We start from the raw sequence: 23985 nt of genomic DNA, 5'->3' as shown, positions 1-23985 counted from the left end.
TTGGGAAGAGGAGAAAACAGGATACTTATAAAGTTCCTTGCGTCATCCATGGCTAATGCCATACAGTGGCTGGGTAAATACGGTTGCCAGCTCATGGCTGGCAGCTGGTGGGAGACTCACCGCATGTGCCTGTGCACTGCCATGTTTACAACATGCCCCACCAAACACAGCTGGCCCCACCCACCATATCACATCACTTTTTTGTTATTCCCTGACAGCCAGATCAGGCAGAAATGAATGGATTTCCCTAATCAAAATGTAAATTACAGGGCAAACGTAACTCTAGTATTTCTGTCCCTTCGCTTGTTCCAGCTGCTCCCACAGTTGTCTCTCATTGATGGCAGTCAAATCAGTAGTTGTGGAACCCAATCCCTCCTCCTAAGGGGCTACACATCCCAGTTTTGTTTCAGACCTACAATACAGCCAACAAAACAAAACAAAAACCCCAAACCCAAAAACCTTCTGGTGCCACAGTCATTCTGTGCCCGTTGTGAGTTGTGCAGGCCTCAGCTATGGCAAATGTACAGATTCATTTATTCTAACTTCTGAAAGCTAATCAAACACACTTCAAAATCTTTCTGGGCATTCAAAAATATGAGCATTGTTTTGGGGCTCCTCCCACCTAGCCTCTGTTCATCAGTGCGGGAAGCCCACCTGCAAGCTTAATGGCCCGGATATTGGAAATGTTATCGAGGAACATCCTGCAGATGGCTTCGGCTCCTTCTGTGTCAAGATGATTATTGGAAATGTTCTGAAAGGAGGGGTAAAGAGGCGCATAGGGAAAAAAGAAGGAAAAAACTTCAAAGGATGAAGCTGTCCCAAGTTTCATCTGTTTTTGAGTACTTCTGACTATTCTTTCTATTTCAGCTAAAAAGCAGCCTCACGTATCTGCACTTGTGAACAAATAAATAGGAATGAGGAGACAGTTCTTCAACCCCCCCCCCGGGTCATTTTTCCATTTAAAAAGTCCTTTGCTGTTTCTAGTCCACCCACCACCTGTAGGTAGGGTTGTCAACTTCCAAGTGGGTCCTGGAGATCTCCTGGAATTATAACTAATTTCCAGATGGAATAGATCATTTCCTCTGGAGCTATGGCAGCTTTGGAGGGTGGACTCCATGGCATTAATTTGTGCTGAGCCCCCCCCCCCGTTCCATCCCCAAATCTCCCAACCCAGAGTTCACAACCCTACCTGCAAGAGAAAACACAGGGTCTCCATACCTTTCCCTTCATGGTCGGGAACACACACAGGAGAAAAAGAAAAGTTTAAGCAGTCACTCCTCTGTTAGTCTTTGAATTTTATCATTCTTTAGGTCTTTTTCATTAGGGACAGGAAGAACACTGGGAGGAGAAAGCATGGAGCTGCTTCACCTATTTCTGCTCGATCAGCAGGATCAACAGGTTATGCTTTTCTGGCGCTCAGTATCTCATGCAAAGTGCCCTCAGCTGCTATCCATGTATACTTTAGAGATCTGTAACCTGAACAGGCGTTTGGCAGGCATGCAGGACTGCCCAGTTTAAATTAGATACTGGGCACATGAAAAATCATGCCTTTTTTGCCCACTAGCCTCACAATTAAACTAGATGGGATGTAGCACTTCAGGCTGCATGTAATTAATACACTCTTAAGAGCAACATGGCATCTTTAAAAAAACAAACCCTCTGTAGTGTACACACAAAATTAGTATGTCAGATAAAAAGGTTTTGCTTCGCCTTCTGCCTGGCATTCCATTTTGTTTAGGGAGTGTTGTGATGAGATTGACAATATAGAGATATTCCCTTATATTTTGCAGTGTTTGGGAACTGATAGTTTATTTATTTATTATTTATTTTTAATTAGATTTATATCCTGCCCTTACAAGATGGGCTCAGGGCGGCTTCCAACAGCGGCAAATGCCATAACAAACAGTTAAAACAGTATAAAACAATCAATAAATAAAGTTTGTAGACATGCCCTAAGATCACATGATCTTAGTTTGTTCTAGGGTTAGGACAGTGGTTCACAAAGTGCATGATAGTGTCCACTAGGGGGCAGTGGGATTACTTTGTAGGCATTATGAGGCAAGGGGGGAGAAAGGGGTGCTGAAGGTGGGCTCCTTCAAATGGATTGGGTTTTTTTGTTTTGTTTTGTTTTTACAGCTGATCGTTAGATGGCACCATACTGGCAAATAGCACTCCAAATTTCTGTGTCTGCGTAGTACCATTCCTCATTCTGTTAGTTTATCTGCAGACCCAGAAACAAGGAGGAATTACAAGGAGGAATTATTTTTGTTTGTCAGGTAAACATGCAGTTTTCCATGTGCAGCTGAAGTGGCTTTATCAATTGTTTCTGCTGAGCGTATGTAACTGGCCTTAATAGATGTGCCAGTCATTAGCTGTCATTTACAAATAGTAGCTTTAATGTTAACATTAAACTGCATATACATGTTAAATGGCATTAAAATGCCATAAAACAACCAAATGAATTGAAAAACCGGTAACCGGGAAAAAAGCTCACAGGAAAAAAGCCCACAGAAAAAACCCCAGTCATAAATGCTCACATGAAAACTGCCAACATGGAAAACTGCCCACACGGAAAAAAGCCCATGCATAAAAAAGCCCACACGGAAAGAAGCCCACATGAAAAAATACCATGTAAAACCCCATAGGTATTTATAACTGTGGATAACCATTCGTCTCCATTTATGAGAATGAACAGGTATTGTTGTTGTTCAGTCACACAGTTGAGTCTGGCTCTTTGCGACCCCATGGACCACATCACACCAGGCCCTCCTGTCTTCCACTGTCCTCCGGAGTTTGCTTGATTTCATGTTCGTTGCATCGATAACACTGTCCAACCATCTCATCCTTTGCCATCCCCTACTTCTTTGTCCTTCAATCTTTCCCAGCATCAGGGTCTTCTCCAGTGAGTGCTCCCTTCTTATTTGGTGGCCAAAGTATTTGAGCTTCAGCTTCAGCATCTGGCCTTCCAGGGAACAGTCAGGGTTTCTTTTAGGATTGACTGATTTGATCTTCTAGCAGTCCAAGGGACTCTCAAGAGTCTTCTCCAGCACCATAATTCAAAAGCATCTATTCTTCGGCGCTCGGCCAAACAGGTATTGCCTATATTTTATATTGTTATTTTAGGATTAAAACAAGTCATATTCACATGCAACAATTTGTGTTGTGATTTTATCAAGTGGGTGTCGCTGACACAACATAGCAACTCCTTTGAGCTGGTAGGAGGCTATCACCAGTAGAATCCTTTCACCAATATACCACCACCAGCACAAAGGGGCAAAAGCATGCAGTGCATGTGTGGGTGTTGGGGGTACAGGAACAACCACAATTAGGCAGAATTTAGGAAGAAACTTAATTTGTTATTAAAATATATTAAGATAACAAAACCATAGGATAACATTAAAATAAGTCACATTCCTAGCTCAATTTCCCTTTACTTGTATTTTAACAAATATAGTGTGGTACACCCAGTGACCATGGCAAAAGACTACCTAACCCTAATAGTAAAAGCAACAATTATTTAACAACAGCATTTAATAACAATAACAACAATAATTTAATAATAACAACTCAGATATAATTCTTCATTGCAGTTTAGCCAATCTCCTTAAGACAGCTGTGCCACTGTGCCGTGAGATATTGTCTGGTGTTAATAATAACAACTCAGATATAATTCTTCATTGCAGTTTAGCCAATCTCCTTAAGACAGCGTTTTTCAACCACTGTGCCGTGAGATATTGTCTGGTGTGCCGTGGGGAAAATTCCGATTTCATCCGTAACATGCGGCTTCGGCTCAAAAAAAAATGACCAATCATTAGATTCTAATCATTAGAATGTTACGGACTATAAATGGCTCCGGTGTCACTGTTACACTGACAGGAGGAGACATCGCAGTAGATCGCCGATGCACAGAAAAGCGCCGATGGATCTGGACAATGGAGGATTATCGCGGACGCAGCACAGAAGAGCGCTGAGTGATGGATCTGGAGGAGACATGAGCAGAAGAGCACTGACTGAGCGGCTATTTGGAGGAGACAAGCGCAGTAAGTACTGAGTGACAGTGAGACAGGAGCAGATACTGCAGTGATGGACAAGTTTTTGAAAAGGAAAGAACTGGACTCTGAACAAAATTCGGAGCCAGATGAGAGCCCAAGTATGAGTGGGGATCAAAAGAAAGCAAAGATGGTTAGCTCAAGCAAATTCTCTGGCACAAGGCAATATAGCGAAAGCTATATTTCATTTGGATTTACTTTCACCGGAGATGCAAAGAAACCAACTCCACTGTGCGTGGTGTGTGGTGAAAAGCTGGCCACTGTGTGATACAGAGTGTTGGACTGGATGGGCCTTTGGCCTGATCCAACATTGGCATCTCTTATGTTCTTATGTTCTTAAACTTTGAACACATCCCAACAGCTGTTTTGAAGGGGGACTAGTCGCTTGTCCTCCAATAACATATGGTCAAGGGCGCTATCAAGTCACAACTGACTTACGGCGATCCAGCCGGGTTTTCAGTTTGGTGTAGTGGTTAAGTGCGTGGACTCTAATCTGGGAGAACCGGGTTTGATTCCCCACTCCTCCACTTGCACCTGCTGATGTGACCTTGGGTCAGTCACAAGCTCTGGCACAGCTGCCCTTGAAAAAGAGCAGTTTGTGTCAGAGCTCTCTCAGCCCCGCCCACCTCACAGGGTGTTTGTTGTGGGGAGGGGAAGGGAAAGGAGTTTGTAAGCCGCTCTGAGACTCCGAGTGAAGGGCGGGGTATAAATCCAATCTCCTCTTCTTCTTCTTCTCTTCTAATAAGTATCTGTTTCATCTGCACTGCCCAGCTGCAAAGACCACGCAGAGAAAGGTACTGCCAATAAAAGACAGAAAAATTGTTGAAGGGGTACCTGAAAGACTAACAGATTCATGGGAACTTTTCATGAACTAGAGCCATTGGCATCCGGTGGGCCGCTCATCTTGTATCACCTCATGCCCCACATGGAAATGTCGCACATCTGCTGCCTGCCACCCTTGCATTTCAGAGCCGTTTGTTTATTTTCTTCAGTTATGCCCAACCTTTCTCCCCAACAGGAACCCAAAGTGCAATATAAAACACAATTTAGAAGAACACCCAGTAGAAAGCAAAGTACAATAAACTACATCCTACTGCAATTTAAAAGAACAGACAGTAGAAAGCAAAGTACAGTAAATTACATCCTGCATCCATTGGGCTGGTCCTAGATCAAGGCTGCAGTTTATTGTAAAAAACCCCAAAACCATTTGTTCATTTAAATTGTATTGGGCTGGTCCTGGATCCCCAAGGCTGACTCACTCAAGGTCACCCTAACATCAGGGAAACTAATGTCCCCAAGCACTGTGGGGCTGAATTTCAGATTGTGAGCATGGTGGGGGGGTCTTCAGCCTGAGCTGGAACAGCTGTGGGGGGGCCTCTTTGCCCTACTATGGGGCTCCATGTGTACTGACTGCAGCATATAGCATTGCACAGTGGGGCAAATAGAGCCCCTGAGGGCCATTTCAGCTCAGTAAAATGGCATGGGAGGAAAGGCTGAAACCTTTCTTCCCCCTACTCCTGGCTTGCAAGCTAAATTTGGCCCCCACAAGGAATGAACGTCAGTTCCCCCATATTACTTGGGAATATTAGAGTTAGCCCAAGTTGGGTCAGGGGACCCAGGACCCAACTTGTGTCCCACGTACCATCGAGTTGAACACTTAGCCACATGTTCTGCAACTGGCAGAGATGCTCTCAAGAATTCCCCTCCCTTGCTAGTACATCAAGCAATCAGAAAGTCTTCTAAAGAAACACACTTGGAAGAAGTACATTGGTTGTGTCTTAATGAAACACTCTAGGACACTAAAAATATGAAATATTTCTGTGTCTAAAAATAAAGAACTGCAGAAGAAACTAAAAATAGTTTTCTGAGGCAATTTTAAAATGATCAGTATATTAGAATATTACAAGAGAAAAGCCCCGCGAAACTCGCGGGGGGGCGGGGCGGGGGAGGAACACAGCAGGCGGAGGAGGAAGAATCAGGTAAGCTTCCCCCCCCCCCGTCGGTTCCCCTGTCTCCTCCACCCCCGGCTCACCACCACCCCAGTCTCTCTTCCCCCCTCCCCCCTCTCCGTTGCGAGCCCCGGCGGTCTCGTTGGTTCCTTCCCCCCGCTCCAAAGCGAGCCCCAGCCGGCTTGTAGCCACCGGGCCTCGCTGCTCCCCCCCCCAAGCGAGGGCCAGTGGCTTGCAGTCGCCCGGGCCTCGCGGCCGCTCTTGCACCCAGCCAGCTGGGTCCGTGGTGGAGACGGTGGCGGAGGCGGCGAGGCCGGCTGCCTCCCCCCCCAAGCGAGAGCCAGCGGCTTGCAGCCGCCTTGCGGCCGCTCTTACACCCCACCAGCTGGGTCCGCGGCGGCGGCAAACTCCAGCCCTCGTTCCAAGAGCGTTCCCTGCGCATGCGCAGGGAATGCTCTTTTTTACTTTCGTTAAAATAAGCGCCCCCCCATAATTTTTACACACTTTAAGATTTTTGTGCACACGTGGGGACCGCCCCACATGCGCACAAACCTCTCCCTCCCCCCCAGGTGGCCCCGAAGTGCGGATTTAGATATCCGCACAGACGGGGCCACTTCACTATTAGATATATAGATAGGCACAGAGTTAAAAAATTTTAACATTTTCTAATGGTGGTGCGTCTCGTGATTTTTTTCATGAAAAAAGTGTGCCTTTGCACAAAAAAGGTTGAAAAACTCTGCCTTAAGTAATAAAGGTCCTGGTCACATGGCGAATTTGCCTTGGGAGAGGCACGACTGCGGGGCGGATTAAATGGGCGCGATCATACGGAAACATCTGGGAAGCGTCGCCCACCCGTCCCCAGCCCGTAGCTTACCGTCGAAGATCCAGAGTTAAAAAGTACCAGCCATGAGCTACTAGCAAACGGTTTACCATGGGCCACACACAGATTGTCTCCATCTGATCGCCCCAGCACACTCCTTTTGCCCCACTGAAGTGCTGCAAGAACCACACGCCGACAAAAACAACGTTATTTGCCGCCGTCACGTCTGATCACGTTGCAGCGGCTCAAATTGTGATGGCGCTAATAGCCATGCCTCCTCCCCGCGTTATCTGGCCCGTGTGACTGTGGCCTAAATTTATCTTCCAGCTGCTCATATTGCTGCACAGAAGTGGCAACCATGTCATGTAGTGGAGATGAATGGTTATCCAGTTATAGATATTGATGGTGTTTTACATGGTATTTTTCCATGTGGACTTCTTTCAGTGTGGGCTTTTTAATGCATGGGGTTTTTCCCCCCATGTGGGCTTTTTTCCATGTGGGCAGTTTTCCATGTGAGCATTTTTCCTGTGAATATTTATGACAGTTGGTTTTTTCCTGTGACCTTTTTTCATAGAACCAAAAAACCTGGCAATACAAGTGGGTGAAATGACAACAGTGTTAAGAAAACAAAAAGCAAGCTTTGCATCCTTAGTTGCAAGTGACCTGCTATGTTTGGTGTTATGATACTTTGAGCTGCAAAACGGAAGTTACTGAAAAGTTGTGAATTGTGTTGAGGAAGAGAATATGACTGAGTTGTACCCTTCTAAGTCCATGGGCTTTGAAGGATGGAACTGTAAGAGTTCATTCTAGAAACCTGAATAGCAGATTAGAAGAAGGCATCAGATGTAGTGTGTTTGATTAAGGAACACAATGATATGATCATCCTAAGAATTAATATTACACAAAAGAGAAAAGTGTTTGGGATGGGGTGGTTGCTTTGATATTAACTAAACAGGACTGCTTCACAGGTTTCAAATCAAGGCACTAAGGTACATATGAGGGGGAGTTAAATTTAAACAAAATACTAAGGGTGGTCACTGAGGAAGGCCCTAATGGGATGAAATGCACATGGTCATAAGATATACCCATCAACTGTACATGTGAAATTAACAGCTCTGTATGTAAAAAGCTTTAAGAGTCTCATATTTGGATCATTTATTTATTTATTTATTTATTTATGCTTTCAATTTAATACCCCGCTCTAATCCCATAGTTGGGGTCTCTGAGCGGCTTACAAGTTGCTTGGTGCTAATCACCGTTTCTGTCCCTAACTACGGGCACACAATGTATAGGGGAGAGGGATCTAGCATTTGTATAATAACTTATTTTGTTAGCTTGACCCTCATATATCACAGCCATATTTTGGGTTGAGTCCCCCCCCCCTTGTTGTTTTTTTGTCATACCGATGGTCTCTTGCCTGGGGGACCTGCAGAACCCTAACAATGGCTCTGCAGTCAGATCACTGCTCCTTCTTTTTAGTTGTTGTTCAGTCGCACAGTCGAGTCCGACAATTCGTGACCCCATGGACCAGATCCCGCCAGGCCCTCCTGTCTTCCGCCATCCTCTGAAGTTGGCTCAATTTCATGTTTGTTGCATCTATGACACTGTCTAACCATCTCATCCTTTGCCGTCCCCATCTTCTTTGACCTTCAATCTTTCCCAGCATCAGGGTCTTCTCCAGTGAGTGCTCCCTTCTCATTTGGTGGCCAAAGTATTTGAGCTTCAGTTTCATTATCTGGCCTTCCAGGGAACAGTCAGGGTTGATTTCTTTTAGGATTGACTGATTTGATCTTCTTGCAGTCCAAGGGACTCTCAAGAGTCTTCTCCAGCACCATAGTTCAAAAGAATCTATTCTTCAGCGCTCTGCCTTCCTTATAGTCCAACTCTCGCAGCCATACATGACTACTGGGAATACCATTGCTTTGACCATGCGGACTTTTGTTGGCAGGGTGATGTCTCTACTTTTTATCATGCTGTTTAGGTTCGCCATCGCTTTCCTCCCAAGGAGCAGGCGTCTTTTAATTTCATGGCTGCTGTCACTGTCTGCGGTGATCTGGGATCCCAGAAACGTGAAGTCTGTCACTACTTCCACGACTTCCCCTCCAATTTGCCAAGGAGTGATGGGGCCGGATGCCATAATCTTAGTTTTTTTGATGTTGAGCTTCAAGCCCACTTTTGCGCTCTCCTCTTTTACTCTGAGCAAGAGGTTCTTTAGATCCTCTTCACTTTCAGCCATTAGAGTGGTATCATCTGCATATCTGAGGTTGTTGATCTTTTCCCCAGCAATCTTAATTCCCGCTTGTGATTCATCCAGGCCAGCATTTCGCATGATGTACTCTGCATATATATTAAATAAGCAAGGTGACAGTATACATCCTTGTCGTACTCCTTTTCCTATGCTGAACCAATCAGTTGTTCCGTATCCGGTTCTAACTGTCGCTTCTTGGCCCTTATACAGGTTTCTCAAGAGACATGTGAGGTGGTCTGGTACTCCCATCTCTTTAAGGACCTGCCATAGTTTGTTGTGATCCACACAGTCAAAGGCTTTAGCATAGTCAATGAAGCAGAAGTAGATATTTTTCTGGTACTCTCTTGCTTTCTCCATAATCCAGCGAATGTTGGCAATATGATCTCTCGTTCCTCTACCTCTTCGAAACCCAGCTTGTACTTCTGGTAGTTCTCTATCCACGTACTGTTGAAGCCTAGCTTGTAGGATCTTGAGCATGACCTTGCTAGCGTGTGATATGAGTGCAATTGTGCGATAGTTTGAACATTCCTTGGCATTGCCCTTCTTTGGGATTGGAATGTATACTGATCTTTTCCAATCCTGTGGCCACTGTTGCGTTTTCCAAATTTGCTGGCAAATGGAGTGCAGAACTTTAACAGCATCCTCTTCTAAGACTTTGAATAGCTCAGCTGGGATACCATCACCTCCACTAGCTTTGTTGTTAGTAATGCTTTCTAAGGCCCATTTAACTTCACATTCCAGGATGTCTGGCTCGAGGTCAGTGATTATACCGTCGTGGTTGTCAAGGACATCGAGGTCTTTCTTGTATAGTTCTTCTGTGTATTCTTGCCATCTTTTCCTAATCTCTTCTGCTTCTGTTAGGTCCCTACCGTTTTTGTCCTTTATCATGGCCAGCTTTGCATGGAACGCTCCCTTGATTTCTCCAATTTTCTTGAAGAGATCTCTAGTCCTTCCCATTCTATTGTTTTCTTCTATTACTTTGCACTGTTCATTCAGGAAGGCCTCCTTATCTCTCCTTGCTGTTCTCTGGAAATCTGCGTTCAGTTGGGTAAATCTTTCCTTTTCGCCTTTGCCTTTCGCTTTCCTTCTTTCCTCTGCTATTTGTAAAGCCTCATCAGAAAGCCATTTTGCTTTCTTGCATTTCTTTTTCTTTGGTATGGTGGTGATTGCTGCCTCCTGTACGATGTCACGAACCTCTGTCCATAGTTCTTCAGGCACTCTATCTATCAAATCCAGACCCTTGAATCTATTCTTCACCTCTACTGTATATTCATCAGGGATGCGATCTAGGTCAAACCTGAATGGCCTCGTGGTTTTCCCGATTTTCTTCAGTTTAAGTCTGAATTTTGCAATGAGTAGCTCATGATCTGAGCCACAGTCAGCTCCAGGTCTTGTTTTTACTGACTGGATAGAGCTTCTCCATCTTTGACTGCAAATTATATAGTCAATCTGATTTCGGTGTTGCCCATCTGGTGATGTCCATGTGTAGAGTCGTCTCTTAGGTTGTTGGAAAAGGGTGTTCGCTATGACCAGTGTGTTCTCTTGACAAAACTCTGTTAACCTTTGCCCTGCTTCATTTTGCTTTCCAAGGCCAAACTTGTCTGTTATTCCAGTTACCTTTTGACTTCCTACTTTAGCATTCCAGTCCCCTATGATGATGAGGACATCATTTTTTGGTGTTAGTTCTAGGAGGTGTTGTAGGTCTTCATAGAACCGGTCCACTTTAGCCTCTTCTGCATCAGTGGTCTAGACCAGCACTACCGTGTTTCCCCGAAAATAAGACACTGTCTTATATTTATTTTTTCTCAAGAAGACCCACTAGGGCTTATACCACAAATGCATAGAAATCCTGCTAGGGCTTATTTTGGGGGTAGGTCTTATTTTCAGGGAAACAGGGTATCTATCCTGAGTTCTTGACTGAGAGCAGTGATGCAGATTCTCAGGCAAGAGTCTTCCTCACTCTTTATACCCCAGAAATTTAACTAAAGATGCATAGAGGTTTGAAGTAGGAGTTGTACATTTATAGCATGTATTGAACCTGACAGAGCTCTCCTTGTAAAATGGGACATAATACTGAATGGTTTACAGGGACACACAAGCTCAAAATTGTATATCACTTTGCACATAAATAATACTAATGTAAATATATTGAAAATAAAATTGTCTAGTAAAATTTCCAATGAAGAGCTCATTCTAAAACCAAATATAAATGAACTCCCTCACTCTCCACACAGGGAAAGATTGGATACCAGCTCCTGGATGTAGCAGTTCTCCCGCAGCATCTGTACCAGGTATGTGGCTCCTTCACCCAGAATCCAGTTATCCTCTAGCTCTAAGTGGGTGACGGTTGTGTTGGACTACAGAATGAAGAATTCAAACATGGACAAAGAAATGCAAGCAGGTTAGTTTACTTTACTGATGGAGAAAGCCTTTATCATTAAATTCTAAGGTTGCTCTACAGATTATTTTCCACCAGTCTCACCTCCCCCCCCAAAGCAGAGATATGCCAGCCAAACCAGCTAATGTTATTTGGGTGATAATCGATACACATTACAGAGGTCACTGCAGCTTCCACATGGCATTATTTATTGGGCAGATAATGTTACATAACAGAGCATGGACCATTTACTATGTGGTAGTGTTTGTAATGGAATATACAAAGCTCCCATTACTGAAGCATCAGGGGAACTGTACAATGACTCTTTAGACCCACAGAAAGATAGGAGCTGGGGCCCAGGACAGATCATATAATTTTTCTAATCAGAAATGCCCCCTCAGACTGCTTTAAGCCTGAGGAAGAGAAAAAGACAGCAGTTTGTCTTGTTTTCCCCTACTACGTTTTAAGCAACATGGAGGGGGAAAGGCATTTCTGATCAGGAAACTGGCACAGGGGAATGATGAGCTACTCCTGCCCAGGGCTTTTTTTGTAGAAAAAGGCCAGCAGGAACTCACTAGCATAATAGGCCACACCCAACAACAAAAACTCATTCGTATATTAAGGCACACCCCTGACAGCACAGCACATTAGCATATTAGGCCACACCCATACCCCCCTTGGTTTACCTGGGCGCCCTGCGCCTGCAGGGAGCCCGGCCAAGCCAGCCCTTGGACAGGCCAGGGGAGGCACGGGGAGGCATTTAAATGCCTCCCTGATTCTTCCAGGGCCCCCACTGGCCCGTCTGCCTCAGAGTCGACGGGGGTGTGTGTGTCGCTCTCTGTAGCCATGCATGCAGAGGTTTTGGCTGTAGTGGGCATGGCCTACTCTGAAGCCAGCCAGAACTCTGTTCCTGTGCATTTCTGCCCCAAAAGAGCCCTGCCCCTGCCCTTCCCCAGGACCAATCCATATCAGCTCCTCTGTTGCTGTTTCTTGCCATTTAAATGCATATCTGGGAATCCCCATATTCACAATTGTGGTTTGGTCTCAGGACTGAGTGTCTAAAGCATTTTAAAGTTCATTTTGGCTTTGGCTTGTGGTCCACACTTTCACCATTGTGGAAAGCTCAGTCCCTTTCCCCAGGCCCCTTAATGTGGGCCAAGAAATTAGGTCTTGCTCACTGTTACGTCATAAGTGTGGTGTGAGTTGGAAATACATGCCCGGATGGGGAGTCTGATTTCACAGTGCCGTTCCCAGTTATGACACAACAACAAAAACAACCACTGTGAAATACAGTGCAATTACAATAAAGGCAAAAGTGAAAATGATTATATATACTCAACATGTTATTTTAATATATTAGTTATTTCCAATATTCCATATGAGACATTCAGTACAAAAATACAGTTATTTGCATCCAGTATCAAAATGGCATACAGAAAACCCTCAGAAGGGAAACCTCCAAGAAAATTTATAAGTAGAATTAATCAAAATCCGCACAGTGTCCAAAGCACAAATGAGACACAGCTTCCAGTTGACTCCCACATTTCGGCGATCTGGTCCCTTCTTCAGTAAAGGAAACTGGCAGAGCAACTACAAGGAATCATAGGCTATCTAGTAACAGCATTAATTACTTAAATTGCAATACTCAGATATCATTTGTTAGCAAAAAAAACCCTCACCCAGCAAACAGTCAAGGTCAAGTACTTTCTCCAGTCTAAAACGTAGAATTCTCTATGTTGACATGCAATCACAATCTCTCTTGTCAGTGAGGAAATAGATGTTATTAACAATATTTATCAGGGGTAAAAGACAAATGGAAAACAGCTGCTTAACATTATCTCTTAAATGAACCTCAATCTATTAGTATTACATTTAGGCTCTCAAGAGAGATCTATAGAAAAAGAGGAACCATTAAATGAATAGTTGTGACATCCCATTAAAAATACTGTAAATGAATACTGTAGCAATACATGAATAGGAGGAAAGTAACAGTTTTTATAAGAAACAGGACAATTCCAGTGTTTGCTTTAGCACAGGGGGGGGGGAGAGCCCTGCCCCTGCCCTTCCCCAGGACCAATCCATATCAGCTCCTCTGTTGCTGTTTCTTGCCATTTAAATGCATATCTGGGAATAAATCCAGAAAGACTCTCTATGGAGAAGCTCCTTCTGTACATCATCCTTGGTATAAGGTCTGGGTTCACATTTCTCAAGTAGCAAGAACTTAAAATCTTCAGGTATATGACCAACTTCCAGAAAATTATTCAGAAGGGGTGCTTCTGTAACTTTGTTCCTTATATGGGGAATGATGTTCCACCACCCATATCCTCACCGTACGCATTGTAGAACCTACGTATAGTAGCTGACATTTGCACTCCAGTAAATATATGGCACACCTCATTGCACAGTTAGTGAATAATTGTAGTGTAAACTCAAAGCCTTGGAAAACCAGTTTCTTAGTCTCCCAGGCTTGAGGACAGACAGAACATGAATTACATCTATAGTGCCCTGAGACAGATAAAGATTTTCTTAAAGGTGGCATAGTATCAGACTTCACAAGAATATTGTGCAAGTTCCTAGTTCTCCTTAATCCAATATTAGGTTTGTCTTGACACCCAGGAATGTCATGTACTAGGTGCCAGTACTTAAATACAATTTTCTTAATAGAGTTTGACTGCACAGATTTTGATTAATTCTACTTATAAATTTTCCTTGGACGTTTACCTTGTGAGGGTTTTCTGTATGCCATTTTGATACTGGATGCAAAAAACTAGATTTTTACCGAATGTTTCATATGGAATATTGGAAATAACTAATACATTAAAGTAACACTTTGAGTATATATAATCATTTTCACTTTTGCCTTTATTTTAATAACTCTATTTCACAGTGGTTGTTTTTGCTGTTGTGTTGTCTTCGCAGTTATATATCTTTTTTTATTTATTGATCGCTCATCCTGCAGAGCTGCTGGCTCTGAGCGATTTACAGTTAAGTTTTCACACAGGGAGGACAACATATAATTCGCACACTTTTGCAGCCGACGGGGATTTTGTTCAGTTGTAGGCTTCAGATGTGTTCCGGACGGCATTCACTTTTTCGGCGTGGCTTGATGACGTCAGTTTTTCCAGGACTGCTTTTGAGTCATAGTGCCGCACTGGCCGGATTGGCTCATCACAGGCTTCTTAATGCTGAAGAGGTCTTTTTTGCCAGGCTTCCGAGCTTCCGAGCTGGACCTTCCATTCGCCGGCTAACACCTCCCCCATGGGGGTTTAGTGTGCCCACCCTCTCTAAGGAGTGGTACCCCTTTTATCTACTCGCCGAAGCTTTCGAACCGCTGGGTGGACGGCGAGCTGGGGACAAGGCTCACACCAGCTCACAAAGCTCACACCAGCGCGGGCTAGAATTGACAGCAGCTCTGTTCAGTTCAGATGTTAACCAGAGGATAAATCCTCTGCGCCACCGCTCCCCTATGAAGCAACAGTTCTTGCCTTATCTGGCAAGTGTGTAGGAAGGTAATTTTAACAATACTTCAGGCTGTAAACAACTGGCAATTTGTAAGATTTTCAACCACAGTAATATTACAGTAATGCTGTGATAATTCTGTGAGAACTTAGAGGTCAACTGTCTCTCTTACTGGTCTGTATGCACTGTGGAGCATTTATTCTTAATAAATAAACATTACCTCATCCTTTCATTTTCTCACTGTACTAAATAGTACCTATGTAGCCTGTGTAACCAGCATTATAACTTCTAAGTCAGCCATTTACGCATCCTTCAGGGCCTTTGCCATCTCTATAACACACCAGCAAGTATAGACTTTGTGGCTTCATAAAGTGTTAGTACAGCTAGTTTTAAAAAGTCAAAATCATTTATTACGGTATTATAGAATTACACCAGCATGAACCACAGAATAAAATATACCATAGTCATTGTTCAAAATCTTTAAAAGTTTCAGATAAACTATAATAAACTTTGTATAAGAAATTCTAAATAACATTCCAATAATACATAGGGACAAGGTTCCCTCTAAGCTGTGGAGTCCTGTGAGCAAAAATTCTACTTGGTGAGCTCCTGGCATTAAAGTTGTGAGCAAGCGATTTGGCTGCTGCATGAATTAGTTTGCTCTGAAGCCATCCTTCCTGAGCTAAGACAAAAATCTGTGAGCTGGAGGCTAAAAAACTGTGGGCTAGCTCACACTAACTCAGCTTAGAGGGAACACTGCATAGGGATATATTGTGAGAGAAGGTTTTTAACCTTTATGACTTAACATTTATAAAATCATATGTTCAATTGAGTTTTGCAGGCAGCTGCACATAAGGTGGGTGACAAAAAAACCCCCAACACAGTACAAAGACGATCATCTATTAATATCAAGAAAACACACAATTAAGACAGAAAAGCCCGAGCCCACATCTATAACCTTATACTGCTCCCCAGCTCCCTTAGACAGTGCCTTGCTGGAAAGCCAAGAGGGTAGGCACCTGTTTCAGACCTTCCAGGAGGCAACTGACAGCAGTGAGGGAAGTATTACTTACAACTAGAGCAATGGCAATCGCTTTGGTTCCCTTAGGTCCAAGCCCATGGTGGTTAAGGTTCATAACGGGCTCTTCCATGTTCCGAATGAAGTAAGAGACGGGAATCACTCCCACCAGCTTGCAAGCCTCTCTGTACAGCTCTGCACCCTTTATGGGTGTAAATGATCGCTCAGCATCTGAAAAGGAAATCTGTATAGTTGGCAATGTATTGTCCCTTTACTCATGGCAGAGAGCAAACTGCCGAGGCCCTGCCTGGGGGATCCAGAGGGCAATGATTCAGGAACTGTGACATCCTCTAAAGTAGTCATACAGATGATTTTCTGAGGTTCTTCTGTGGAAACTTGTGAACCTCATGTTGACTCCAGGAAAAAGGCACAAAAAAGAGGTCTCTGCCCCTTTTCCAATTATGTCAGCATTATAATACAAGCAGCACCTGTCGTTAAATTAAACCCTATTTATGCTCACTTCACACAAGCACCCAAATCCAACAAGGGTAATCCACATGTGGAGTTGAAGTGCATCATGCTAAAGATCTCCCCCCCACCACCCAAATTCCGATAACTATATCTGCTGCAAATATTTCTGTGCACACCTTGCAGAATTTGTTTTTACTCTTTGGCACTCCACTTCTAAACCCCCCACCCCCAGTTATACTTGAAAAAAAATCCAGTTATACTTGAATAAAATGTTTACCAAGTTTGTATGGGGTTATACAAAACAAAAATTTTAAAAACCATCCTACAAATTCCTAAAAAGGGGCTCTTCCATGTTCCGAATGAAGTAAGAGACGGGAATCACTCCCACCAGCTTGCAAGCCTCTCTGTACAGCTCTGCACCCTTTATGGGTGTAAATGATCGCTCAGCATCTGAAAAGGAAATCTGTATAGTTGGCAATGTATTGTCCCTTTACTCATGGCAGAGAGCAAACTGCCGAGGCCCTGCCTGGGGGATCCAGAGGGCAATGATTCAGGAACTGTGACATCCTCTAAAGTAGTCATACAGATGATTTTCTGAGGTTCTTCTGTGGAAACTTGTGAACCTCATGTTGACTCCAGGAAAAAGGCACAAAAAAGAGGTCTCTGCCCCTTTTCCAATTATGTCAACTCAGCATTATAATACAAGCAGCACCTGTCGTTAAATTAAACCCTATTTATGCTCACTTCACACAAGCACCCAAATCCAACAAGGGTAATCCACATGTGGAGTTGAAGTGCATCATGCTAAAGATCTCCCCCCCACCACCCAAATTCCGATAACTATATCTGCTGCAAATATTTCTGTGCACACCTTGCAGAATTTGTTTTTACTCTTTGGCACTCCACTTCTAAACCACCCCCCCCCCAGTTATACTTGAAAAAAATTCCAGTTATACTTGAATAAAATGTTTAACAAGTTTGCATGGGGTTATACAAAACAAAAAATGTAAAAACCATCCTACAAATTCCTAAAAAGGAAGGTGAACTGGCAGGCAGTACCAAACATAACTAACTATTACATAGCATCAGTGTAAAAAGCTATTATTGAACTAATGAGAGGATACTGGTCAGGGATAATGAGCATATAGGAATTAAATACCCTTTGCATATATGGAACTGGTATAAAAACAAGGCTGGTAAGTAGGTGAGACTCATTTTTTAAAAATCATTAATTTCATGGCTGTCTTTCCATTAAAAACGTTGACAAGGATTTTCCAGATGTTTTCTAGATGATCCATGCCTTGTTAAACTACAATGAAAGTAAAAGAAGCATTCATGTATTTAGGAAGAGAACCCAGGCTTTTAGGAAAGAAGTCTTACACTGAGTCAGACAAATGGTCTCTCAAAGTCGGCATTATCTACTCCGACTAGCAGTGGCTTCTCAAGGCTCTCGAGTACAGTTCCCCCCCCCTTATCACTTTACCACCTGATCCCTTTAACTGGAGATGCCAGGGACTGTACCTAGGACCTTCTCCATGCAAAGCAGGTGCTCTATCACTGAACCACAGCTGCTCCCAAGGTCAGGATGACCCTGAGCAAGCCTAGTTTATTTCACAAGGTTATTGCTGAGATGACAGAGAAGATCTGGTTGGAAAACAGGGCAGTAAACAACCACCTTCTATTTCGAGGTCTGTGTCAGAACTGTCTGGCCTTTCTTTGTCCTCCTCATTGTCAGTGGCCTCCAAAGCAGATTCCGCCTCTTCAGATGTGCTGCTTTCTGACATCTTGCCATCTTGGTCTGGAATAAGAATGTTCACATTCATCTGCAAAGATGAACTGGACCTATGCAGTGCCCAGTTCATACCATGCTGCACAGGGAACCCACACTGACCATTAATGAATTCCTAAGCGTTCTTAGATAACGTTCCTTCCCCAGTCTTCTCCTCTTTGATATGCAGTACACTCACCCAAAAGCAGTCACAAGTCAATGGATGCTCTCTGGAGCTGGGCGCCGAAGATTCAACTGCTTGCTGCTTTGGGGAGTGCCTCTCCAGCAGGCCTGCTGATCAGGTTCAAAGAGGCACCACTGCTCTTTCCCATTGGCTTCATGGATACCTCTGGAAACCCTCTTCCTTTTCCCTCAGTGCTGAGCCACTTCTTGTGCTGAGAACCAGTTATCATGACAGCACTCCCCACATTTTGTTGACCAATAACCTAAAATAACATCAATTGCTTTTTCCTACCATGGACTGACCAGAGGTAACATACCAGCTACCTTTTGTATTGGCATGAGAAGGCTTTAGGGTGTTCTTCAATAAGAGGAAACAGTTTGACATGCCACTGGGCACAGTGATAGGAAGCAAGATTTGTAACTGGATGCCACCCGATGTGATACCACCTCTTGTGCATCCAATTCATAATTTATTTTACAATTAGGGAGAAACAGAGTTTGGAAAACTGCCTCTTGAGAGAAATCAAATCATATAAGAGCCTCCAGTGGTGGTGTTGCTAAATCTTTTCCTATCTGATATATGCAAATAGGCTTAACCCCCCCACCCCCTGGTATTTAGCCCTTTCCTTCTATTTATTAGGTTACTGGCTTGCACTTTTGCACCCTCCTTAAATGTTATTCAATATTCAAGTCTGACATGAGATCCACAGTTCAGTCATCCAAGCATACACATGTGTGAAAAAATAGAGAGCGCTGGCTCGGGGCCATTAGCAGTTGTCTCTCATTTCATTGGATCAGCTCTCCATATTTAAACCACTAGCCTGCTCAACTGTCTTAGTTTCAAAGTAGTGTGTAATGGAGGGGGGGGGAGTTAATAGCCACAACTAATTTAAAATGAAATGGGATTAACACACTAGCAAGACTTCGAGTCAAGGAGAGAATCTGGTGGCCTTTAGGAAGGAGCAAATGGTTTGTATTTGTGATCACATGATAAGCAACAAGGGATCCAATGAGGCCATCATGTTCCAGACCCTTCTTAAAGGCAGACTGCCCCTCCTCCCCCCTTGGATCCAGAGACTAGCACTTCCAGGGGTGCACGGATTTCAGCAGCAGAATGTGACTTTCTCATCTCCCTCTTCCTGCTGCAGCCCAATACCTCCTGAAATTCTTCTGTGCCCCTGTCTCCCAGCAACAGGATTGGGGTGTGTGTGTGTTTTGGGCGGCAGTGGGAAGGTGGGAAAGTCACACCCTATGGGTGGAAATCCTTGTGTCCAAGAAAATACTAGTCTGGTTCCAAACCCTTGTTTCCAGTCCCATGAACGATCTTTCCATTACAATTATGGACAATTCCATTTGTAGCAATTCAAGGAGCTCTCTCTCTCTCTCTTTCCCCCCCCCTTTTACTGGGAAGGGCATTACTGCTATATTGACCATTCCCTCTCAGGCTGAACTCAGGCTCATTTCGTGTAATTCAGTATACCTACCTTATTTACACAGTATACCCAGCTTATTTACACACACACACTTTTCAAACAATACTTTCAAAAAGGCACATACTAAAAACAGGGATGGCTCTCACCTCCCTCTGCAGAATACCGAGAGAGAGAGAGAGAGAGAGAGAGAGAGAGAGAGAGAGAGAGAGAGAGAGAGAGAGAGAGCGCTAAACAAGCAGTCAAAGCACCACAACAGTAACAGAGAAATTCCTGCTTCTTGTACTTGGGAAATTCCTGGATATTTGGGTACAGTACCTGGGGAAGGGAGAGTTTGGAGAGGAGAAGGTGCTCAGCAGGGATGTGATACCCTCTGAAGTTACCCTTTCCTCCAGGGGGCTGATATTGGGAGTCTAGAGGTCTGCTGTAAATCTAGATAAACTCCAGGCCACACCTGGAGGTTGGTAACCTTACTTGTATCAGAAACTATTCTGATCTCTGAGTAAGCTGGAACTTGAAGCAGGTCTCTCTGGGGATTCACATGGGAGCAGGAACTCCCTGAGAAATCCAGGGCCCAGATTTGAACTTGGCTTGTTCTTGAGAGATTTGGATCTGTGATGAGATAAAAGGTTGTTTCTGGTCTTACCAATGAAGCTGCCTTATCAGATCATTGGTCTATCAAGGTCAGTCTTCTCTACTCTGACTGACAGCAGCTCTTCAGAATCTCAGGTGGAGATATTTCACATCACCCCTATTACCTCTTCCTTTGAATTGGAGATGCTGGGAACTGAACCAGGAACCTTTTGTATGCAAATCTGATACTCTGCCATTGAGCTACTGCCTCTTCTGAGGAGAAGAGCGAAATGAGAGCCAGTTTAAGGTAGTTGTAAGACTGGGATTTCGGAGACCTAGGTTTGAGTCCCCTCTCTGAAAGCTTGACCATGAGCACTCTCTTTCAGCCTAACCTACCTCACAGAGTTGTTGTTGCTGTGAGGATAAAATGGAGGAGGGGAGAATGATTTTGTAGGATGCTTTGGTCCCCATTGGGGAGAAAAGCAAGGTATATTTAGGTGAATGAATTAATATTTAAAAAAGGAAGGACCGTATTAGTGCCACACTGACTGCATTATCATTGCAGCCTTTGTCTACTCCATCATAGCACTAGGACATCTCAAGGTGTCCACCCCCTCTTTTTTTAAAAACATCCTCAATATTATTAGTATATGGGTATATAATGGACAATACTGCCTACTGAGTTTTTATAAATTCTAGTCCACAGTCTAGAGAGGAAACTGTGGAATTTATGATAGAGCTACAGTATCATATCTGTTGATGCTTTGGCAGTATTCATCTTGTGGTTTTAATGTTAAACAACAGCCTTTCCTGGCTGAGTGGATAAGGGGAGCAATAAATGCTTCTTTAAGAGTGGGAGTTATGCCACCTGTGCTCAAGGAGGTAGTGATTAGACCTGTTCTGAAAAAACCCTCCCTGAGCCTTACTTGGGAGTGCTGTTTGACATAGCCATCATCTGAGAGCCAGTTTGGTGTAGTGGTTAAGTGCGCGGACTCTAATCCGGGAGAACCGGGTTTGATTCCCCACTCCTCCACTTGCACCTGGCACCTGGCTGGATGACCTTGGGCAAGCCTAGTTCTGATCAGAGCTGTTCTTGAAAAAAGAGCAGTTTCTGTCAAGAGCTCCCTCTGCCCCACCTACCTCACAGGGTGTCTGTTGTGGGGAGGGGAAGGGGAAGGGAAAGGAGTTTGTCGGCCTCTCTGAGGGCGATTTCTCACTAGAGCTGCCTCGCAGCACAGCAGCTGTTTGCCCCGACACAAACATGTCAATTTCACACCCAAAGCTCCCAGGCTGCATTTTGACTTGGGGCTTCACCCGATTTCCGAAACTGCGGAGGAAATCGGGCGAAGCCCCGTCAAATGCAGCCCCGCAGCCTTGGGTGTGAAATTGACATGTTTGTGTTGGGGCAAAGGGTGCTGTGCTGCGAGGCAGCTCTAGTGAGAAATCGCCCTGAGACTCCTTTGGGTAGTGAAGGGCAGGGTATAAATTCAATCACTTCTTCTCTCTTAAAAAATTAGGTGGCTGCAGTGGCTTGGAGTACTTTTGCCCTGCTTTGGCTGGTGCATCAGCAATGCCTACTCCTGGTTAGATTTGGCTACAGTGATCCATGCCTTAGTTACATCTAGGCTTGGTTATTGCAATATGCTTACTTGGGGCTACCCTTTAAGAGTGTTTGGAAGCTGCAGCTAATGCAGAATGTTGTGGCTACACTGCTGGTCGGGGCCCACTATCAGGAGCGTGTGACTCCAATACTACAGCAATTATACTGATGGTGCTGGTTTTGTCCTTTAAATCTCTACATAGTTTGGGACAAGGGTATCAGAGGGACTGTCTTCTCCCATGTGTTCCTGCCTGGGAAATAAGGTCACAGGGAGAGGCCCTTTTCGGTGTCAGCCCCACAGTTATGGAACTGCCTCCCCAGGGAGGTGCACTTTGGATCCCTCACTTTCAGTGTTCTGGAGGCAGCTGAAGACAGTTTTATTTAGGACTGCATTCAACTAATTTTGTTTTTATTTATTGGCAATCCTAACTGGCGATTTTAAATTGTGGTCTTTCATGTGCTTTAACATAGTTTTTTTAATTGACACTGGAAACAGCCTTGAGTTCTGCAAGGTAGAAAGGTGACTAACAAATGTCTAAAATAAATAAATAAATTGATAACAGCCTCACCTCCCTCCTCATCAGAGTCAAAGTTGAAAAAGTCCATGGTGTCATCAGAGAACCAGGCGTTCTGCTCCTTAATTTTTTCTTCCTCTTACCGTCTTATCAGTAATTTACAGTAATATCTATTTCAGACTCTTTTTTCAAAGAAAAATCCTTTACTCAAGCAATCCAACTGTAGTTATTATACATTGCAGAAAATGTCCATGACTCTCTGGTGTCAGCAGAAGATGCGGAATTCCAAATGGTACTCTTTCTGAGTAGGAAGACCACATTTCCAAGGCACTGGGACAGTCTGTGTACTGAGCATGCAGCTTGCACCCTCTTAAGTTCAGGTCACTTTAATTTCATCTCAAGTATTCCATGACCTCATCTAGACATTGTGACTCAAGATATATGATATATCCTATGGCCACATAGCCTCAGACTTGCATCAGGTCTTCTCCACTGAGCTGGATCAAAAATGGATCACAATTCAGGTGAGGGATCATTTCACAAAGTGTTCCCATTGAACTCTTATGAAGCACTTAAGCCCAAGGAGTTTGTAGGAAAAGAATAACATAGTTCTGTACATTAATGTTGCCAGCAGCTTTGTTCAAAGTACAGCCAGGTTTGTACATTGTCAGGCCTCCTAACCATCTTTGTCTCAGTGAATATGGCAACACTGACTATTTCTGATAAAAGGCTATTCTGACTATTTCTGATTGATATCCATATTTTAATTCAGCATTTGGTAATTTACCAGATGAGACGGCTCACACAATCCACAGTTTAGGTTCATCTTTCTAAGAATTCTCCCCAACCATAAAAGTGAGATTGGTAGTGTATTGAATAGATATGCTGTTCCGGTTTTATTCTCTCTGTAGATGGCATACATTCTTCCCAGGCTTATATGTGAAATGAAAATTTAAGTGTTTTAATATGATAACTCTTTAGAGACGAAATATGATTCTACATAGGAACAGCCATTCGATAAATAGATTAAGCATCAAATATTTCATGATCACGAGCACCTGTTTTAATATGATAACTCTTTAGAGACGGAATATGATTCTACATAGGAACAGCCATTCTTACAAGATCATGTGTACAATTTGCTGTCATCTAAATGTATTTAAGATATTATTACCCTGAATTATCAACCAAGGTTCGTGAAGCAGTTTACAATGATTAACATAATTATTTTTAAAGTAGGAAAATAAAATCAAGCTATATCAAACAGTAAAAACCCACAGCATAAAAATAACATACTATAAAACTGAAGTGATATAATTTTGACAATAAAGCAAAGGGATAAATTCCAAAGTATTGGTAATAAACAGAACAGAGTAAAAGCAGAAGAAAGCATAAGAAGCACAGCAAAAAGAAAAGAAAAAATTGACGTAAGCATGAATTAAAAATAAAATTGACCTCATTTGGCACATAAAACTCAATAAATCGGCCCATAGTGGCTTACATTCACCCCCACAAGCTCCTCAGT

At 43.5% G+C, this 23985-nt stretch overlaps 1 protein-coding gene across 1 annotated transcript in view; it reads right to left on the bottom strand.

Annotated features, from left to right (window-relative positions):
* Window positions 1-22551, bottom strand: part of LRRC74A (leucine rich repeat containing 74A) — a 60734-nt gene extending 38183 nt beyond the window's left edge. Inside the window, exons 1-5 of the mRNA XM_015418336.1 lie at window positions 22515-22551; window positions 18067-18189; window positions 15976-16151; window positions 11316-11423; window positions 655-751 (exon numbers count right to left, since the gene is read on the bottom strand). Of these exons, the coding sequence (XP_015273822.1) occupies window positions 655-751; window positions 11316-11423; window positions 15976-16151; window positions 18067-18189; window positions 22515-22551 (541 nt within the window). The remainder of the gene's footprint in view (window positions 1-654; window positions 752-11315; window positions 11424-15975; window positions 16152-18066; window positions 18190-22514) is intronic.
* Between the last annotated feature and the right edge of the window lie 1434 nt (window positions 22552-23985).

The sequence above is a fragment of the Gekko japonicus genome, unplaced genomic scaffold (assembly GCF_001447785.1).
Source record: "Gekko japonicus isolate JY-2015 unplaced genomic scaffold, Gekko_japonicus_V1.1 scaffold3, whole genome shotgun sequence".
NCBI lineage: Eukaryota > Metazoa > Chordata > Lepidosauria > Squamata > Gekkonidae > Gekko > Gekko japonicus.
Note: the sequence above shows the minus strand (reverse complement) of the source record. Positions and strands in the feature narration are given on the sequence as shown.